Consider the following 22758-nt stretch of genomic DNA (forward strand, 5'->3'; position numbering starts at 1 on the left):
AAATAAAAAAAAACAAATCTTTGAAACAGGTATTTTGTACCTTCCTAATTATTATGATGATGCACACAAATATCATATTAAGTACTCAGGCTATTTACCAGGGTATGGAACTCTTCCAAAAGTAATCAGTTCATATAACAATACACCATATGACCACACATCTGATTTTATACTGAATTTTCTGTCAAATGCCGCCTCTGGCGCAGTCCATTTTATAGGAAACTTTGTATCTGTAAGACAAAGTAACAATATTTACAAGAAATGACTAGGTACATCAGCATTTTTTCTTTTTTCCAATTTTCTTTCAAATATCACATCAAATTTAAAAGGCACATAAAACGGTTATGAAAAGTTAAAACCTAGAACAGAACTAGAATGCCCCTTAAAGTTCTTGTCAAGATCAATTAAGTATTGTGATTTTTTGTTGGCTTTAATGTCGCATTGACACAATTAGTTCATATGGCGACTTTCCAGCTTTGATTGTAAAGGAAGACCCAAGGTGCCCCTCCATTCATTATTTCATCACAAATGAGCACTTGGGTAGACCCACTGACCATACGCAAGCCAGCTGGACGGCTTCTTCACATTAAGAATTTAACGCCCTGAGTGAGGCATGAACCCACATCATTGAGGGACAAGCGATTCGAAGTCAGCGACCTTAACCACTACATCTTGTGAGAAAAAGTCGAAATATTATGTAGGCATGTTTTACTTACTTTCATGAGCCTCATAAATATCTTCCTGAATCAATCTAGCTAGACCAAAATCTGCCACCTTCACTTCGTTGTGATCGCCAACCAGAATATTAGCAGCTCTCAGATCTCTATGTACAAAGTTCTCCGTCTCTAGATAGGCCATACCATCAGCTATCTGAGTACACAAATATACCACTACTTTAACAAGAGCTGTCCGTAAGACAGCCAAGCTCCACTATTCGAAATATTGTCACAGAAGCAGGAAATTATTAACCACAATGTTAAATATCAAAAGAGTTTTAAGTTCGAAAGGGGACATAATTTGACCAAAATACATATCAGAGTTATGGGACTTGGTGCTATCAACTAGTTTTATAACTCCAAAGAAACATGTTAAGTTTCAATTCAATATCTGCATTAGTTTTGGGGATAGTAACTTGCATGTAAAACTTTAACCAGAATTTTCTAAGTCCAAAAGGGGGCATAATTTGCTCAAAATACATGTTAGGAGTTATGGAACTTGACCCAGTGAGGTTGGTAATTGACCTAGAAAAAGAATAAATAAGTTTCAAAGCTATATGCCTTTTGGTAATAGCTGTATGTACTTGCACGCAAAACTTTAACCAGGATTTTCTAAGTCCAAAAGGGGGCATAATTTGCCCAAAATACATGTCAGAGTTATAGGACTTGGTGCTATCAACTAGTTTTATAACCCCGAAGACACACGTGAAGTTTCAAATTAATATCTGTAGTAGTTTTGGAGATCGTTACTTGCATGTAAAACTTCAACCAGGATTTTCTAAGTCCAAAAGGGGGTATAATTTGGCCAAATTACATGTCAGAGTTATGGGACTTGACCCAGTGAGGTAGGTAATTGATCTATAAAAAGAATAAATAAGTTTTAAATCTATATGCCTTTTAGTAATAGCTGTATGTACTTGCACGCAAAACTTTAACCAGAATTTTCTAAGTCCAAAAGGGGGCATAATTTGGCCAAAATAAAGGTCAGAGTTATGGGACTTGGTGCTATCAACTAGTTTTATAACCCCGAAGACACATGTGAAGTTTCAATTCAATATCTGCATTAGTTTTGGAGATAGTAACTTGCATGTAAAACTTTAACCAGAATTTTCAAAGTCCAAAAGGGGACATAATTTGGCCAAAATACATGTCAGAGTTATGGGACTTGACCCAGTGAGGTAGGTAATTGATCTAGAAAAAGAATAAATAAGTTTTAAATCTATATGCCTTTTAGTAATAGCTGTATGTACTTGCACGCAAAACTTTAACCAGAATTTTCTAAGTCCAAAAGGGGGCATAATTTGGCCAAAATGAAGGTCAGAGTTATGGGACTTGGTGCTATCAATTAGTTTTATAACCCCGAAGACACATGTGAAGTTTCAATTCAATATCTGCATTAGTTTTGGAGATAGTAACTTGCATGTAAAACTTTAACCAGAATTTTCTTAGTCCAAAAGGGGGCATAATTTGCTCAAAATACATGTCAGAGTTATGGAACTTGACCCAGTGAGGTTGGTAATTGACCTAGAAAAAGAATAAATAAGTTTCAAAGCTATATGCCTTTAAATGATAGCTGTATGTACTTGCATGCAAAAACTTAACCAAGGTGTGACGCCGACGCCGACGCCGACGCCGACACCGACGCCGACGCCAGGGTGAGTAGAATAGCTAGACTATTCTTCGAATAGTCGAGCTAAAAACTTATACATAGTGTGGCAAGAGCAGTAGATTTTGCAGATGAACTACAAAGATAAACCTGAAAAGTGAAAATGTTCAAGATTCCCCTTATTCAGAATAAAACATTGGTTTCTGTTATCATTTTGCTGGTCTGACCAAAGACATCGTCGTTGCAATCAACATTCTCCCATCCCTATTTTATGTGGAAAAAATCAAAAGTTGCTCAATACAAACAAACAAAAATCAAGACACCACTGAACAAGTGATAGCAAAGTATTTAACTTATAGAAATGGGTTTCATAAATAAAATATTCTTTTAAAATAAATCTAAAGAACTTAAAGATAAATGTAAAGCATAGTGATGTAGAGGAAGATTGTCTAATTCCCTTTGTCTATGTCTGAAAACCATAATTTAACATAAAAGATTACAGTTCACAGTCAAAATCAATTGAAAGAACATTCCCTGCTGGTAAATATAAACATGAATCTTAACTAATGATTATCACACGATTACAGTAATTCTATCATACCTGGCCAGCCATGTCAGCTAATGAACTGAAGGCGAGGGATTTGCCCTCGTCTTTACGTAAGTAATCTAGTAGGGCCCCATTAATCATGAGCTCAGTTATAATCCAGATAGGTTCTGATTTTGTACACACTGCCATCAGTTGTACCAGTTTAGCATGTCTTAAATGATGCATGAGCTTTGCCTCTGCCAGGAAATCGTCAGCCGTCATCTGACCTTGCTTCAACGTTTTCACAGCCACGTCTACTGTATTACGCCATTTACCTGTAAGGTAGAAGAAAGTAATATCATCTATGTAACTATGGTTACAATGATTTTGTACTGTGAAATCATTAATATTCGTGAGGGGAATAACTTTATGGATTTCGTGTTTTTTCTCAATCCACGAAATTAAATTGTAGCAAACAAACAAAAGACCCATTAATTTCATCTTCGAAAGCTGAAATCCACCAAGTCATTTCCCCATAAACTAACTGTTTTTACCTACCATTAAACCATGAAATTTCATGCCCACTGAATTAAATGATTTCACAGAATAACTAACAATACAACCAATACAAGATTTTTTATTGATTTAAATAAAAAATTTAGTTTTCTCACCCCTATCTCATGTACAATTAAAACCACTTCTGCTGACATTGTCATGCACAGGATCATTCATACATATACACTAACCAAGACCTTAGAAAGTCTTCAATCTTCATAAATAATTGAAAAAACAAGAATTCAAGATTTTACTGTAAACATGGTAAACATACAAAATTAAAATAAGAAGCATCTGACAATGCCTAACACAGGTTCAGCTTGATACAACCAATATGAACTAGTTCTAAACCTTCTCTCCCAATAATTGTCTCAGATTTTCTTTTAAGGTATTGGACCTGCAATAACAATCAGCAATTTTCGGGTGATTATGTATTTTCATAAAGGCAACTCGGCATTCTTATGACGTAAATGCAGCTCAAGACGCACATGACTCCATAAAAAACGGAAAATGCCGAAATCACGTATGGAGAATACTGTAAAATCGTTTAATTTCGTGGGCATGAAATTTCGTGGTTTTGGTCAAATCAGCAATTTCGTGGGGATATGAATTTGTGGATTTCAACTTTTGAACATATAATGAATGGGAATTTTACTTGTTGGTTGGGATTAAATTTCGTGGACTGACTCAACCATGAAATCCACTCCCCCACGAATATTATTTGATTTCACAGTATGTTATTTGTGGATTTTCATTATAAGCCCACTACCCTAAAACAAAAAATATCTCGCAATCTGTGTGCAATCTCTTCTTATATGAGCTTAAAACAATCAAAGATTCCCATGTAAATTTTCATATCATCATACATGACGGTTCTTACCAGCGTAGACTTCTCCAAAACAACCACTTCCAAGTTTCTTGAGAAGCTTCACCGACTCCCTTGATACTTCTAGCTCCCTGAACTGTACAAGAGGTCGAATTTTTGGGCATGGAATCTCCAACTTACAGCATAGTCCATCAGCTGCATCTATTGCGAGAAAAACAAAACACTTAAGCTCCCAATGATCGCCTGTGTAAGCCAATTTGGTATGTAATTTTCTGTCTCTATAGCATGCAGTGCTCAGTCTTTAACATAATGATCAAGAAACAGTGGAAGTAACCTACTGACGACAGGAACTGTCATTAATATCAATTTCAAGCAACAGTAATTGATAGGAAAACATCTTAAAGCCCACTCTGACCTTGACCTTTGAACACTGTAAGACCCTATTAGTATACAATTGAACCCGCCACTTGTATTCAAGCAGCCATTCAGCTAACTTTTCAAGTTGACTTGTTCTAATTTCAACATGTCTTAAGCAGCCAGCCCAGGCTGTATCCACAGCTGACTGCTTAATACAGGCTTGCCTGTAATTTTTTATCATATCTCTTTTAAACTGTCCATCATGTGACACCAATAGCAAGGTCCTGTTCATCTACCCAGTGACAGACTTGATAATAAACAACTTGTTCAAGTGTTTTCACTTTGTGAACCTATTTTTAGTGCCTGATAACAAAGTGTTATATAACATATTCCCCGTCAACGACTCAGGAATATTAAATCAGTACATGTAAATGCATATCACACTTAACAACAAAAAATTCAAGTGGTATTTTATATTATTCAGGAAGAGATTTGAGCCGCACCATGAGAAAACCAACAACGTGCATTTGTGACCAGCATGGATCCAGACCAGCCTGCGCATTCGTGCAGTCTGGTCAGGATCCATGCTGTTCGCTAATGTTTTCTCTAATGGCAATAGGCTTAGAAAGCAAACAGCATGGATCCTGACCAGACAGTGCAGATGCGCAGGCTGGTCTGGATCCATGCTGGTTGCAAACGCACTATGCTGGTTTTCTCATGGTGCGGCTCAAAATTTTGTTTTAAAACTACATCAAGTATCATGGGCAGTATATAAAATTGTTAAGGTGTAAAAATCTTCAATATTTTGATAGTGCAATATGTCATGATATCTGATATTGGTATTTTAGCCAACTTTTGAAACTATATTTTTCTACTTAAAACAGCAGAATGTCTTACAAATTAATCATTTGCTTCATAATTTAAATTATAGCTCCTTTTCAGATTCCATTTTTATTTATTGTTTTGTTTGACTTTAAGTCTCACAGACACAATTTTTTTTTATGAATCAGAATAATTTGAATAACCCTGACACAGGGTCGCACAAAAATCATTTCTGTGTAATCATTTTAATATTGGGCACATGAACATGTGAAAACTTCTAAATTTTCAACCATATACTGATCACAACCCCTGGCAGCAAAGTTTCTTGATGCATTGGAATAATATGAACATCCTGGAAGAGGCTCATGCAAGTATTACATTTTACAATTTTTTTTTAATTCGACCAGCAGTTTCTGACAAGAATACATTTCAAGTTTCCGCTATATGCATATAAGAAAAATGACAAAAGACCATTGACAGCTATGTTTTATGATAAATCAGAATAATTTTGTCAATCTTGGTAGAGGATAACCAAACGAACATTTGTCAGGGATCGAATTTAGTGGTCGCTAACTCTCAAAATTCGAGTAAGAATAAAAAATGCGAGTAGAAAATCATGGCTCTCGAATATTTTCGCGATCACGTTCGAAAATCGGGGAATTCGCTCAAACTGTCATTTCTCTTTAAAAACTCCTTTGGGGCAGTTAATTTACCGATAATCAGGTGACTGTTTCTAGACGCTTGTCGCTTTATACAAAAGTAATTATCAGATATCTAAGTAAGCGTCTGGGTAATATTTGTTTTCATTTTGGTCTGTAATTTGCAAAGTTCTGCGAAAATGGAGAGGAAAATAACATGTTTCTTGGTGCAAAAAGGCCCGCGGAGACCGAAAATGCTAGCAACACTATGGGCAGTGACCTGAGAAAAACTTAAAACTTCAACATCCAGCCAGAAGTCCAAAGAATCATTGAGTACTTTGGTTCGTATCGTACTTTCAAAACCAGAAAGTCCCCGGCCTGTCTGGACCGTGAACTTTTATATGAAACCAAACAACAACAAAACAACTTAATAAATTTAGCATGTAAACAGCTTTTAAAATAATTGCTAGTGGAACCCATCATTTTGCTAGTGGAAAAAAATGGAACTAGCAAAACTTTGCTAGTGGGGAAAAAAGTTAAATTCGATCCCTGATTTGTATGATATTACTTTAATATCATTTTTGGATTAGATATCATTTGAAGAATTCTCTATATTTAGCTCTAACAGCCCCCTATAACTATTGTGCAACCAGATTTGAAGAGGATGATCTAAGGAACCAGATCAAGTTTCATTAAAATCCACCATTTGTTTTTAGAGATGTTATTTGAAGAAACTGATGATGATAATGGACAAGGGATAGACAGCTTGCAACCACAGTAGCCCATACTGAGCAAATTGTGCTCCGGTGAGATAAGAACAAAAGCTGTTGGTAATGCTGCAAGGACCCTATTTAGATCAATAAATGTACGACTTACTTCTGTAGTGAAAGATCAGATCAAGCATGTTGTCAAACGTTCTCTTTGGACTGATGTAGAACCCTCCATTATCTAACCTGCGTATTCTATAATGTTTGACACACGCATCATTAGTCTTTGGATCAAAGTCTCTAACAGACAGCACAAATGAGGCTTTATCTGAAAGACAACAAAAATATACCACATCATATACATATACATCCATTTTTATAAGCTATCTCTGAAAAATTTCAAGGTTCTATGTACTTACTTTATGCCATCTTATGTAAATGTACCAAAGTTACCAAACTAATGCTCATATATGCTTACAAAAGCACTTTAGATGTGAACAAATAATTCTTTAATTCCAAATTAAAATAAAGTCTTACACAAATATATGAACAGAATTACAGTCTTTAAGTTGTAGGGCATGGGTTTTCTACATGTAATTTAAATGTAGTACAATATTGAAATACAGATACCTCCAGCCTCTCTCATGAGAAAAGTTCCTGTAGGGTTGCCTGGCAACAATAGTTGTTTATCTGCTTCCTTCCTGTCTACATTATACCACCAACTGTAATAGTTCAATCGAAACATTACACATGTAATTTTATAGAACTGAAGACAGATCAAGTTTGTTTTACAGCAGAATTATTGTGAAGACACTTTTCTGTAGGATTTAATGTTGCATCGACACTATTATAGGCCATCTGGCGACTTCCCAGACTAGTGGGGAAAGACTCAAGGTGCCCCTCCATGCGAGCAGGCACCCGGGTAGAACCCACAGACCTTCCATAAGCCAGATGGATGGCTTCCTCACATGCAAAATTCAATACCCCAAGTAAGGCTTGAACCCACATCAGTTAAGGGTAAGTAATTCAGAGACAGGGACCTTAAACACTCAGTCATGGATGCCACATGATGACACTCGAGTATCCTCATTTGAACTGATGGTGGAAATAAGATGAAGGTATATATACATGTATGACAGGGGCCTGAGGCCATTGTGCCCTGGTTACTGGCAAAGAATGGGAAGATAATTTGAACAATCTTTTCAAATAGATAAGCAGCAATATGTGAACAATATTCTCCTGCATTACTTATTTAAACAATATAAAGAGACATATTACTGCGCTATGTACCACAGGTCTTTGTATCAAAATGCTAATAAATGCATTATGTGCACATTATGTGTTTATATTGTATAAAATGTCAAATTCTTCAGCTTAATCCAAAACCCATTATGTTTCTTGTATCTGCTTTAAATGTCAATATAAATGTTTTAAGTGGAAATAATTTGAGCTCTGTGGGACAACTGATATCTATCCCACAATTACATTGTACCTACATATACATACAACTGAACAAAAGATTTCCTCCTATATGTGAGCTACATCCTTTGCAATGAAGTACAAATTTAAACAAGTTGCTATAAATGTTATTGTTTGTTTGTTTGTTTTGGGTTTAACGCTGTTTTTTCAACATTATTTCAGTTAAGTAAAGGCAGGCAGTTAACCTAACCAGTGTTCCTGGATTCTGTACCAGTACAAACCTGTTCTCTGTAAGTAACTGCCAACTTCCCCACATGAATCAGAGGTGAAAGACAAATGATTTTAGACACAAAGTCTTTTATCACATCGTCACAGAGAAAATATGCTTTGCCTTGGATCACATGCATGACCCTGCAATCTCCCTATTGAGCTAAACAGGTGGGCTATGAATGCTAAGTGTGTCAAATAATAAGGGCATGATACTTTCAGTAGATGAACATAACAGCCTGTCAAGTTTTGATAAAACTGGTACAAGAAACTTAAAAGTTGCAGTTAGAGAAAATATTATAATATTCAACACCACTGATACCTCTCCTAATTTTGACCATTGATTCCCTCCTAAAATTGACCTCTCCTAACAAAAACCTCTTCTGACATTGACAACTAGCCCCCCCAAAACTGACCTCATCTAAAACTGAAATCACCTAACAATGACCTCTCCTGAGTCTCCTCACACTGACCTCACCTAGCAACGACCTCACCTTACACTTACCTCTCATCACACTGAACTCTCCTCACACTGACCTCACCTAACAATGACCTCTCCTCACGCTGACCTCACCTAACAATGACCTCACCTTACACTGACCTCTCCTCACACTGACCTCACCTTACACTGACCTCTCATCACACTGACCACTCACAATGACCTCACCTAACATTGACCTCTCCTCACGCTGATCTCACCTCACAATGACCTCACTTACACTGACCTCTCTTCAAGCTGACCTCACGTAACTATGACCTAATGTTAAACTGACCTCTCCTCACACTTACCTCACCTTACATTGACCTCTACTGAGTCTCCTCACACTGACCTCACCTAACAACGACCTCTCATCACACTTACCTCACCTTACACTGACCTCTACTGAGTCTCCTCACACTGACCTCACCTAACAATGACCTCACCTTACACTGACCTCTCATCACAATGACCTCACCTAACACAGACCTCAGCTTACACTGACCTCTCTCATCTTACACTGACCTTACCTAACAGACATCTCTTAGCATTAACCTTGCCTTACACGGACAGCTGACCTTACCTAAGATTGACCTCTCCCAACACTTGATATCTCTGACCTCTGCAACCATTGACCTTGAACTCAGGTCACTAAGAAGCACAGAATGTGACCAAGCAAAAAAAGGTAGAGTCTGTTCATGGGAGGTAATGAAATATGCAACACAACTACCACTCTCTAGCACAGGCTTAAACCAAATTCTATAAAAGGAAAATTGAATACACATAACAATGTTGTCAAACAGATTCGATAATAAAATTATGGCCCAGATAAACGTAAGACCAAACTGACAGGTTGAGGCGATATCAAGAGTATGGTGTAGTTTTTTTCACGATAAATTTGCAACAATAACCAAGTAAAACCATTTAGAATATATAAGAAGGAAGTTTTTAAATATATATGCAAGAGTTAACCAGGAAGTAGATGTCACATTTTTTCCATTAGTTAATGTCTTCCTTTCTGCTTTGATGTTGTATCAATATAAAGATATAACTAGAATATGGATGACCCCCACATGCTGTGCCATCCTCTAAATAGCAAAGCTTTTAGTACAGATCATCTTCAATGAAGGCTGTTCCACTAAAAGTTTGAAGCAAATTGTATTCAAATAAGGCTGTGCATCCACATTAGTAAGCAATTTTGAATCCATTCTTTCAAAAAGTGCACGAGCCACAGGAAAAAAAGTCCATTATTTATAGTCATCTTCACATCAAGTTTTTTTCATCTGTGAATTTTTCAAGCATATCCTTTCAATAGTTTTTGAGAAGTTGGATACACAAGATTTTGCTCTATTTTCTATACTGCAAAACTATCAAAGCCATTACTGCAGTAAAAATAGTCACAGCAGAAGTTCCTTATTTTGTGGTCATCTGCACATCAAGCTTGTTCATGTGTGAAAATCTGATGCAAACCAGACTTATAGTGTGGGAGGACTTGGACACAACGGATTTTTCTTTATATTCTATACTGCAAAACCATCAGAGGGCCATAAATGTGGTAAAAATAGTCACAGGAAAAACTCCTTCCTTTATGGTCCTGCAAAATTTGAAGCAAATTAGGCTAACAGTGTGGGAGGAGTTGGACATGTAAGATTCTGTGTAACATATGCTGGTTTGCAAAATGAAATTCTAACCAGACTTTATGACATTCCCATTAGATTTTATGACAGCTGCCATATTGGATTTGCAGCATGATCTAACTATTCCAATTTTTAGTAAAAGCTGGAACCCGGTAGAAGTTTTAATAAATGAGGTTGACAGTGTGCTATAAGAAAAGCTCATACGCAAAAAAAAAGGAAGTTTCATAACAATCTTACATAACTTACAAGACAAAGGATTACTTATGTGAAAATCACTCTTTAGTGACTAAAAAAAAAAAATCTGACTGCTTTTTGGACAGACCTTGATTTTCAATAGTGCTTCAGTAACACTCAAGTTGACAGTTAAAACCTGTGTTACTGTAATACCACAAAATAAAACTATCAACTTATCAATTAAGTTTTAGGCTACGAAAAACAGTCAAAATGGTGAGAGAAGTTTTTTTACTGTTTCAAAATAAACCACTTCATATATATACATTTAAGTTTAAATTGGCTTCCTTGTATTTGCTTGTGTTCTTTTCTCAAGCTATAAAGCTTCTTATCAATAAGGATTTTGGTTACATGTATATTATTCAGTTAAATTACAGAAACTTAACACATTACATATTACTACAGTTATTCTCCATAAAACATCTGAACAGAAGAATCTAACCGTTCCTGTCTGGCTAACCAAACAGACAGTAAGCCAAAGTAAGCAGCAACCTTCATATCTGCCAATTATTTTTCTTTATTTTTTTTTGGGGCGGGGGGGGGGGGGGGGGAAACACCACTGCACAACAGTATATCCATTTCGAACATGGTCAGTTCACCTCGTCACAGTTCCCAATACAAAAATCTTTTTTCCAGTAAGTGAATTGACAACTAACCTACACAAATTAGAACTGGCTGGAATAACCTTTAACATAATTATATGATCTTCAGTCAATCATCGCTTAAAAGAATGAATTTGCCAAGCCCTAGATTCTAGCCAATAACCTCAATTGATTACAAAAGTCTTGTCCTCTACCCACTAAGCTAACCAGGCTGACAAAGACACGTCTGAATGTCTGAACTGGATTTTGAATTCTATTACTAACCAGCTTGTGTCATCTGTAGGAAAAACCTGCGATATCCTTGCTCAATTTATCTACCATTCCTTTTGACTGTTACCAATAAATGTAATTAGGCTATACCACATGTAAAAGATATAACAGAACAAAGTGTGTAATATGAAAATCTAGAGCGACTTACTCCTGAGACTGTGGTGAGTTATCATCCTTGGTGACATAGTTACTTGGGATGTAACCTTTGTCTCCCGTCGTCAGATGTCGAGCTACCCACCAATCCGAGTTTTGACTGAAATGAAAAGTATGAACTATTTAATGAACAGTGTGAACAAAAAAAAAAATATGAGAAGGCAGAAACTGAAAATGTTCATAAAAATGTGTTCTATGTTAGGTCCAAAGTTGTTAAGACATGTTTCTAGAATATATTACCTACATTTGTACATAACATTAATTAGAAAACTAAATACATAATGATAAAAAATGTTTGTTTTTCAGTGAAGAGTAATAATACTCTACTTGTCTCCTAACATTTGCAGTTCCATAATATGACCTATTTTACCAATCAATGGACAAGCAATAATTGGAAATTATTACAGTAAAGCAACTGAGTACCTGGTTTCCTCATCCACTTCCAACTTATCTCCCTTTCTGAAGCTGAGATCATCGTCATTGATTGCATCAAAGTCATATAAGGCACGTACTATAAGAGCATCTGAAATCATACAGTATCAAAGTCATACAAGGCACATACAATACAAACATCTGAAATAAAGTAAAAATTTAAAGTCCTGATACACTGGGCGGAATTTGTCTGCAAAAATACTGCAGCTTCTTTCTTATGTTTTGTTTTTGAAAAACATGAATATATTAACAATTTTAAAGAAGTTAGGCATTTTAACTGACAAATACTTAATAAAAGGCAAAAAATAAAAGTCTTGCACTATAAAACTACAAATTAAGGTGAAAATGGACATCTTGAGTTAACTTGTAGTTACAGAAACTTCGACCTACATCATGTATAAGTATTTTGACACTGGACCTGTAACTGACATAGGGATCAGGAATTCACTTACCTTTAACTTTTGGTGTAGATGGCAGTGGTCGGGTATGGTCAAGGCTTACATTGATACCACCAGGTGATACAGGTGTTTGTGACTGGGATCTATTCAGCTCTTGCTGAGAAGGCGGGTATTTTGGAGGTTTTTCTTCTGTGGTTAAACAGTTACCCATCTCTGTAGGTGCATTGCTGCAAAAAACAAAACAGTTCTTCACGTACTGTATGTAATAGCTGCAAAATACAACATGTTTTCCAGTACTGTATGCTACAACTGCAATATACAACAGTAACAACACAGTTTTTTAGTACTGTATGCTACAGCTGCAATATACAACACAGATTTTTTTTAGTACTGTATGCTACAGCTGCAATATACAACACAGTTTTTTTTAGTACTGTATGCTACAGCTGCAATATACAACACAGTTTTTTAGTACTGTAAGCTACAGCTGCAATATACAACACAGTTTTTTCGGCGACGCCGTCTAAATTCGTTTTCGTTACCTATGCCACGTGACTTCAGTTTGCGAATCAAACTACTTGATAACGCATTATAGATAATTTATCAAAGTGGAAGATTTATGTAACACTCTGCCTGATTGAACGAGAATGTCAATTTCTTTCACTCTGTTGAATGTGCTACGCTGAGTGAAATGTAGACAAAGCGTTTATCCTAAACGACGCTGTTCACAGTTTTAAAGCTAACTTTGGCTCAGTATATTTAGCAAGAATATTGATATATCTCAAAATGATAAGTAAGTTTAATAAATATGATAAAAACCTGTTTAAATACCAACATATATCAAATTAAAGAAAGAGCTGAATACGGTCTGCGTATCACATGAATAAGGGTGTGATAAGAGTCGTTTATGTAGAGAAGTGCACATTAAAAGATTTTCCTTGTTACAACTGTCGTCTGTATATGAAAATGTTTCTTGCTTTTGTGACTTATTCAGATTGCATATTAAAATGAGTACTTGTTTGCTTTGATATATTTGTTATATATTATTTAACTGATTTATTATACATGAATATTTTTCTTTAGTATGGTATGCAAATATTGAACTCCGTTGAAATCTGTTTTATTATATATATGATATATAATGACTGAATCTCATCACACTGATATGAAGGTACGCTGCATACAGTTTATCTATGTGATATGACTACCGTAAAACTTTGCTTGTATGTTTTGCTTGACCTTCACTTTTTTATAGGTGTGACGTCATTGTCCAAAGATTCATGAATAGCGAATATGCTATTTGTTAAAGCGGGATCAGTTGGCCTATTTTAGAAATAAATAAAAATAATAAATAAAAAAATCCTTTAATTGATTTTTTTCTCATGTATTCTAATCAAACTTGATTTGTAGCATCTTTATTAGGCCCGCAGCCAACTTTGTTCAGCTGGGACGTTTGACCCCTTTTAGGGCCTGCTAGAGCTAAAACTAGAAATGCCTTTATACAGCGTCTCATAAACAGCTAGGTGGATCTTTGTCATACTTGGTCTGGAGCATCATTATAAGGTCCTCTTCCAAATTTATTTATATAGGAACTTGGGCCCTACTAGGGACCACTATAGCTAAAAGTAGATATGCCTTTCTTCACATTAACCACTAAAATGTAATGGATTTTTATCAAACTCGATGTGTAACAATATTGTAAAGTCTCCTGATATTTTGTTACAAATGGGGATAGGGACCAATTTAGCTAAAAAATAAATACGTTTAATGACCTCTTCTCATGAACCGCTTCATGAATCTTCATCAAACTACTGTTGTAATTATTCGTCTAAGGATAAACGAAACAAAATTGCAACCCTACGAAACCTTTGTGAAAAAATTAAAAGAGAACCATTTAAATTGTTAAAGTGCGGTGTTTAGTTTTGCAATTTGAAAAATGTTAGATGAAAGATGAATGTTAGATGAAAAATTCATAAACTTCTTTCCTTATTACAATTCGCCGACTATCATTTTTAAAGATATTTCTTGTTTAGTACTGTATGCTTAGTAACAGCTGCAATATACATAATTATGAGGGGCTTTTTTTAGTACTGTATGCTACAGCTGCAATATACAACACAGTTATTTCGAGTACAGCATGCTACAGCTGCAATATATAACACAATTCTTTCCAGTACTGCATGCTACAGCTGCAATATACAACACAGTTCTTTTAAGTACTGCATGCCAATACAGTATCTTGGCATGAACAAAAAAAAACAAGAGTGCCAGAATGTCACAATATACAACCATAATGTAGATGTTACAGTAAAATATATTCTGTATAAATTTGGTAGACAGTAAGCCAAAACAATGACATATCCAATTCTAACAACCAGGTTAAAAAGTTTCAAGAATATTAAAGCTATTTATAGCAGCAACAAAGTGAAGTAAGTTTTGTTTTTTTAAGACCACAAAAAAAGTTCTTAAAATACACCTAAATTTTAAAAGTAACATTTATGACGTTGTACCACAGAAAAGTGGTCTTGATTTTTCCCTCAACTATAAAAAAGTTACAATAAAAGTTATTTACAGTCACAACAAAGGTACGTTAATCTTGAAAAAAAAAGTTTAAAAAAAAAAAATTCTAAGCCCACACAATAATCCTTACCAGGTAGCGATAGGTCAAAATACACCCACAAATTGGATGTAACATGCATATTGTACTACAGAAAAATGGTCTAGATTTTTCTCTACGGCCAGTAATAAAAAAGTTACAATATAAGCTATTTATAGTAACAAAAAGGGAAGTAATTCTATGGACCTGGTTCTTGCGCATGACACTCCATCTCATGATGGTGAACAATTGTGCCAAGTTACATCAAATCAATATCCCTCCATGCATGAAGAAGAAATGCTCCGGAAAAAGTCATTCTTGTATCTGACATATGACCTCTAAGTGTGACCTTGACCTTAGAGCTAGGGGTCTGGGTCTTACGTTTGACACGTTGTCTCATTTAGGTGAACATTTTTGCCAATTTATTTCAAAATCCCTTCATGGATGGCAGAGTTATGGACTGGACACAAAACAGACCCTGTTGACCTTTGACCTCTAAGTGTGACCTTGACCTTGGTTGTAGGGGTCTAAGTCTTGCGCATGACATGTCGTCTTGATATGGAGAACATTTATGCCAAGTTATTTCAAAATCCCTTCATGGATGGCAGAGTTATGGACCGGACACAAAGTGTGACGGACGGAAGGAAGGATGGAATGATGCAGCCCATTTCTATATTCCCCTTTTTTTTCTTCAAAAAGGCGGAGGACAAATATTGCATGTCTTGGATGCCTAAACCCTTATCATGCTGGACATGATTGATTCTGCTTTTGCAACTAGTGTAGATCATGATCAGCCTGCACATCCATGCAGTCTGATCAAGATCTGCACTGTTCGTCACTCGGTATCTTTTTAGTAAGCACCCCTTTTAACAGTTAATGCTACTTTCCAAACAGAAAAAACGACAAGTTCATTATAGAAATTTAGCAGGGTTTGGGTTAAACTTTACAACACTGTTCTTGTACTCCATACTAAGGAGTATTTTGTGAAAACTCAGTAAGTTATGCCTAAATACTACATGTATTTAAATGATTTTTAAGGGAGTACATTTTTACCACACTTACCCAAAATAATGGATTGCTTCAAAAGACCAGTAGTGCATTACATATTTATTTGCATAGATCTTCACAAAGATATTATCAACAAGGATCAAAAGTTTTATCAGCCAGTAATGTATTAAAAAGACAACTTCCTGGTTTTAACATTGAAAAACAAGATACATTTTGACGCTTTAAATTCATTATTGAAGGCTTTAACAATAATGGGGTAGTTTATCCATTCAGATTTACACTGATCTGAAAAAGCACTATTTATTATTAATTTGAGAATTTGCTGATAACTTGATATGTTAATGAACATTGCATTATCATGATTATTGACTACATTGTATCATTAGTAATTATACTGATAAATTTACAATCGAAGACAACCCTACTTTAAACCTTACATGTATCATGAAACTCCTGTATTCATCTACATATCAGGAGAGTATGCATGTTTTAAACACCTTCAAAACTGATGGAGGAGTTCATTAGGACCGGCTGACAGACACTTCAAGGGAGGAATAATAACAGATTATGACACATGATGCGACGGACATAGAGGGGTCACAAAAGCTCACCATGAGTTAAAAAGTTACAGACCAGACAAAAAAATTTACCAAAAATGTCTAAAGGTGACCTTGACCTTGGGAGCTAGGGGTCAGGGTCTTGCACTGTTGCACATGAGAAATAACTCATTATGGGGAACATTTGTGCCAAGTAATTTTAAAATCTCTTGATAAATGGCAGAGTCTGGTCAAGAAGCAGACCATGTTAACCTTTGACTTCTAAGTGTGACCTTGACCTTGGAGCTAGGGCCCTGGTCTGGGTCTTGTGCATGACATGTCATCTCATTGTAGGGAACATTTATGCCATGTAATTTTAAAATCCCTTCATGGATGGCAGAGTTATGGACAGGACAAAAAACAGACGATGTTAACCTTTACCCTCAAAATGCGACCTTGACCTCAGAGCTAAGGGTCTGGATCTTGCACATGACACGTCATCTCATTATGGGGAACATTTATGCCAAATAATTTCAAAATCCCTTGATGAATGGCTAAGTTATTTCAAAATCCCTTCATGGATGGCAGAGTTATGGACCGAACACGAAACTGACCCTGTTAACCACTGACCTCCAAGTGTGACCTTGACCTTGGAACTAGGGCTCTTGTTCTTGTGCAAGACACGTCGTCTCATTATGGTGAACATTTATGCCAAGTTATTACAAAATCCCTTCATGGATGGGCAGAAAGTTATGGACTGCACAAAAAGTGTGATGGACAGAAGGAAGGAGGAAAGGATGCAGCCTATTTCTATGTTCCCTACTTTTCTTCGAAAAAGGCAGGGACAAAACTGGAAGTTGCATAACAACAGATTCAATTATTTCTTGATTCTGTATATTCACCCTATTTTTTTCTATTGAAAATTACAACATTCATTTTGTATGAACAGCAAAAGGGAAGGCAGCAAAATTACGACAACACTTCTTAGTGATAATGGGTGCTGTTTCGATGATGTCCACATATACTGACAGAAAGGACGTCACAGTTCTTCCATCTGGTGAACAGACCCTTAGCCACTGCCTCAAAAGCAGGGCCCACACTGAGCTGAAAAAGTCTGAGCCACTTTTACAGCGTCAATTTTAACAATGTTCGAAAATTCATCATCAATTTATTGTTCGCTGATTCGATTAAAATAATTTAATCAGTAGTTATCAAAACAAACTAGCAAGTGCTTATAATATTCCTTACCCGGGAATTTATCCGATAATTAATTGCAAACTGCAACCCATGTGTCAAGATGTTTATTATAACTATTGTGTTACTTCACACAGCTGCATAAAATGCAGACTATTCTGTATCAATTTTTCGCAACAGGAATTGAAGGCAAGTTATCAGAAGCAGTCAAAATTCTAGAAAGGTCACGATTCAGAACAAACAAATATGTAGAAATTTCCATTTTTGCCACTTGAGATTTTTATGGCCCACTTTTATCGCAAATTCGCCAATAGGCTCAAGTGGCGCATGACAGCTTGGACCCTGTACAGTATTTGTGTCGCTGGTTATAGTAGGAAAACTTTTCGCATTGTTTTGAATTATCCTATTTTGCACACTGCCTAAAAGTGGGAGGGGTTTGGTGCCTTTGCATGTTTTATTTTCGACAAATGCTTCAAAATAAGAGCTGCTATTGCAACAATTGTCATATTTTTCTTAAATGCAAATTTTTTATTCACTTTTTATTTAGATTGCACAAGAAAATTTCGTAAGAAATGTCCGAAAATCACAGGCGCCAAAACCATATATGGCCCAAAAAGGCATACATTTGTAACCACCTATAACCCTTTGGTTACATAATTCTATATGTCTTTGGTTACATATTGTGATTGAACATTGGTAAGTTAACTATCAATTTTGCAGCCGTCAATTTGCAACTCACTGCCTGGTCTAAATACCTTTGGTTACACTCTGTATGTCTTTGATTACATTCTTAACATAGAAACATTTATTTATGAATCTTTGAGAATAATTACACTGAATAAAATTTGGGGAAAAATGTGTTGTTAATTCCCTTAAATATAATAATGTACTGGAATGAAAGAATGAAAATTATATCATACAATTTCATGTACCACTCTCTGTACTCTTTGTACCCAATTAAAAATGTATTTTGGTTATATCACTTTGTTTATAATAATAATTGTTCTTGTAAGTTTTTTTAATTCCTTGGTATAGGGGACACATCACACATTCACATTCCGGGCCATATCTAGCCAAAACCGGTGACAAATATGGAAAACGAAGGTAAGCATTAAATTCTTGATGAAATACCTGAATATTTTAAATTTCATTTCTTTCATCATACCTATTCAATACTTATAATTTCTGCTTATTCAAAGCATTTTTATTTGGGCCAAATGATAATAAATTTGCAATATATTGTAACGGCCGACCACCTATTATCGTATCAAGCTCACAAAGTAATGATTTTAATTATAAATCCAGTTTGTTGTTCAGTAATAAGATAAGTTTTAATTTAGGTCAGCGACAAATCCCAAGATGACCACGTGTCAGTCGGCGCGTGGCGTGACTGACACCTGTCAGTGGCTAATTAATATATGACGCTCTGCCTACTGCCATACTTCCATCTGTGGCAGCGAACAATATTGAAATTTACCGGGATTTTGATTGACAAGGGGCAGAACTTTTGAACTAGAGACACTTAAAAAAAATTCCGCAGGTCAAGCCGACCCACAGGGCATATTCTGTTTGGGTCAAATACGAGTTCAGGGACTGCGTTTTAGGCGAAGTTGAGCGATAACTTCGCTTTAAAATATTTCACTTCGCCCTTCCCGCCCAGAAAAGCGAATTTCAAGTCGCCCTAAAATTGGATGAAAGGAAAACATAATCGGAAATAAAGTGCGCCGAGATTATACATCTCGGTTATGTAAAGTCTGTAAATACGCAATACACAAGATGTCACCGGGAGGCACGCGCGGCGAAACGTGTCCATGACAACAAAAGATGATCCCTCGATTTCAGATTGACGCCGCAGGATAAGCTGATAATTATTTGCATTTAATGTGATTGCAGTAAACGATAATTAAAGAATGAACGAGTAATAATTAAAGTTGACCGAAATCGGAGATCAGAGAGCCCGAAAACTTCGTTCTTAAAACAGCGATAATTAAGTTCCGAATTACAAACCTAATTATGTGTCAGTCGGGGCGTGGCGTGATTGACATCTGTCAGTAGCTAATTTACATACGACGCTCCGCCTGTCATACTTCCGTTTGTGGCGGCGAACAACACTGAAACTGAAATCCACCCAGATTTTGATTGACAAAGCAGAACTCGAGACGCATATCGCGGATCGAGCCGACGCACAGGACACCTTTTTTTGTGTGGGTCAAATTCGAGTTTTTCTTGATTTTCGCGGGTCAAAACACGGAACCTCGGGTCAACCGAACGCCCTTAGTACTTTATAAGCGGATGTCTTATCCAGTAATTCATGGTTTCGGATAAAAGTCGTTTCGAAATTTTATTGCCATCACAATGTAGACTACCCGTTACTCCTGACGTTTTTTTTTTCAATCGGGATCTGCTTACTATCATTTTAATCTTCATTTCTCTTTCATTAAAAACATAGATATAAGTTAAATATAACGCCCTTGACAAGCTATTAAATTTGTTGTTTGATAAAAATAGCAGACAAGTCTTTTAGTACATTCTGAAATGTGTTAAAGGGAGGTAATATATTTAACCAATTTTTAGATTTTTTTATGTCAAAATACGTAGTTTTAAAAAATATTGCCCCTGATTTTTAAGTCCTTTATCTACTGAGCAATACAAATAACATTTCATTGTAAGTTTGAGAGTTTTTTAAACTCTGTAGTTTGTCAAATTGAAGGAACTACAATATAAAATTTTTAAACTCAAAATGCTCACATAAGTGAAAAAGCTGCTCCAGAAAGGAAGAAATCCAAGAAATATTAAGTACTGGTTACATGTGGAAAGATTTGTTGTGTCAAGTTGTCAAACATTTATCAGTAAAACAGTGCAAATAATTGTACTGTATTGTTGAAACATTGCACCATTTTTATTTATGTCATAAAAAGATAATACTACAAATGGAAATGAATAAACATTATTATTGCTATTTAATGCATGTAAGCAATGTCCTGTCTCACGTTTGCCAAACTTCTCCCAAAATTTCAAAACTTCTCCCTATTTCCCCAGGAGGGAGAAGTCACTTCTCCCTAATTTTCCAGGCTAAGGTAGTCCCTGGAGTTTTCTCGATTTTCGTGGGTTAAAACCCAGAACCTCGTGTCAACCAAACACCATGACACCATTAAATTTCTACCTCAGTCATGTAAAGCTCTGTGTGTATCAATCGGTTTATTTTTAAACCCCATTATAGGTTCCGTGCTTTTCACTGGTTACAATGGTAAATCTGGATTTAACATGCCATTTTTTAACTCTTGTTTGTATTGTGGCATTTGTAAATCATTACAAGTTCATGTTTTCCAAGTGAAAAATAACCACACTAGTGAAAAAATGTGTATGTAAAATTAATATGAAATAAGGCAAAGCCTCAAAGAAATCAGGTTTAGCTAAAAATATATACATCATTTATATGTAACAAAGAAACTATTCACTACTCAAAAGAATTCGCAAGAACCTATTCACTTGAAAAGAAAGAGTCTACATTTAGTGTCATCATACATCATACTCTATAATTTATGGGAACTGGTGACGTCATTACCTATTTGCCGCGTTCCCGTGGCTTTATGCTTATTAATGACATTTTTTCCATTTTCTGGCCAATGCCTGATCTTTTAAAAGAAAATAATATTTTTTTCAGACAACCAGGGTTTCCTGGACGCAGGTTTTCTGCGTCCCGGACGCGCTTTTACTGCTTTAAACTCGCATTTTTTAGTGCCTCTGCGTCCACTAGACCCGCAAAATCGGTCACGAAACTCCTTTGCGCTGAAACCTTTTTTGCGCCTTTTAATACTCTTTTCGGTAATTTTTGCGATCAAAATTGTTCCGGCGCTTGCGCGAATATAATATTGTATAAATGAAAGCGTCTGCTTGATGTATTCTTAGGCCAGAGTTCTTTGATTTTTCGTTACTCAGACCCGCCGACCCTATTTTCCGTCATTTTCGAAAAAAATAAAAATTGAAATTTCAAAAATTTCAAAATTATTTTCGGGCGACGATCGATGTTTTGCTGCATTCTGACGACGATGACAACGTCGATATTCGTCAGTGCATTATCCGTCAGTGTCATATAGGCGCAATTTCCGCTCAAATGGAAGCGTCTCCCGTACGTAAACAAAAACTTGAGTGAAATTTAAGATTGTCTTTGAACGATTTATGCGCGATGGAAAAGCGGAATATTTGGTTTGTGATCTAGTATATATATAGACAATAAAACAACAAAAAACAAGTTCTTTAAAGGTTACGGTCAGTAACGGTGTCTCAAAATGTTAGAAAAACATAGATTTACCCGACGTAAATAACAACGGCAACATTGAATGTGAATTTGACATGCCTTTGGCAGTTATATATTACATGAGGATGAGGTATAGGAGCAACAAAGAGCTGCCAAACAAAGGAGTCATCCGTTTCAGATTTTGGGTTGTTTGTTTTTACCAGGAGGGAAAGGGGCCCAGGCCTATGATTTGGAGCAAAAACAGCTCGGTGTTTGGGCAAAGGGGAATAAAAAACCTGATGTAAAGTCAGTTTTTGGGGAAAACTGCATAATTTAAAAGATATTTTCCACTTGTACCACTTTGACTCTTAGTGTACCACCTATATATTATATAGTAATTGTATCTCATTGTGTAGCACTGTCAATATGTGATAATTACCTGTGAAAACAACTTTGATTTAATCAGCTTAAGTCCATAGAATGTTGTTAACATTCCTATGTGCATATAAATTACCTTATTAATTATGACAATTAACATTTAAATTTA

The 22758-nt window shown here is 35.8% G+C and overlaps 1 protein-coding gene across 1 annotated transcript in view; it reads right to left on the reverse strand.

Moving 5' to 3' along the window:
* Window positions 1-22758, reverse strand: part of LOC123525718 (uncharacterized) — a 62788-nt gene that overhangs the window by 4784 nt on the left and 35246 nt on the right. The window contains exons 12-20 of the mRNA XM_045304863.2: window positions 12695-12867; window positions 12234-12333; window positions 11806-11910; window positions 7384-7475; window positions 6923-7081; window positions 4284-4430; window positions 2924-3183; window positions 717-870; window positions 99-230 (exon numbers count right to left, since the gene is read on the reverse strand). Coding sequence (XP_045160798.2) covers window positions 99-230; window positions 717-870; window positions 2924-3183; window positions 4284-4430; window positions 6923-7081; window positions 7384-7475; window positions 11806-11910; window positions 12234-12333; window positions 12695-12867 — 1322 coding nt within the window. The remainder of the gene's footprint in view (window positions 1-98; window positions 231-716; window positions 871-2923; window positions 3184-4283; window positions 4431-6922; window positions 7082-7383; window positions 7476-11805; window positions 11911-12233; window positions 12334-12694; window positions 12868-22758) is intronic.

The sequence above is a fragment of the Mercenaria mercenaria genome, chromosome 3 (genome assembly GCF_021730395.1).
Source record: "Mercenaria mercenaria strain notata chromosome 3, MADL_Memer_1, whole genome shotgun sequence".
NCBI lineage: Eukaryota > Metazoa > Mollusca > Bivalvia > Venerida > Veneridae > Mercenaria > Mercenaria mercenaria.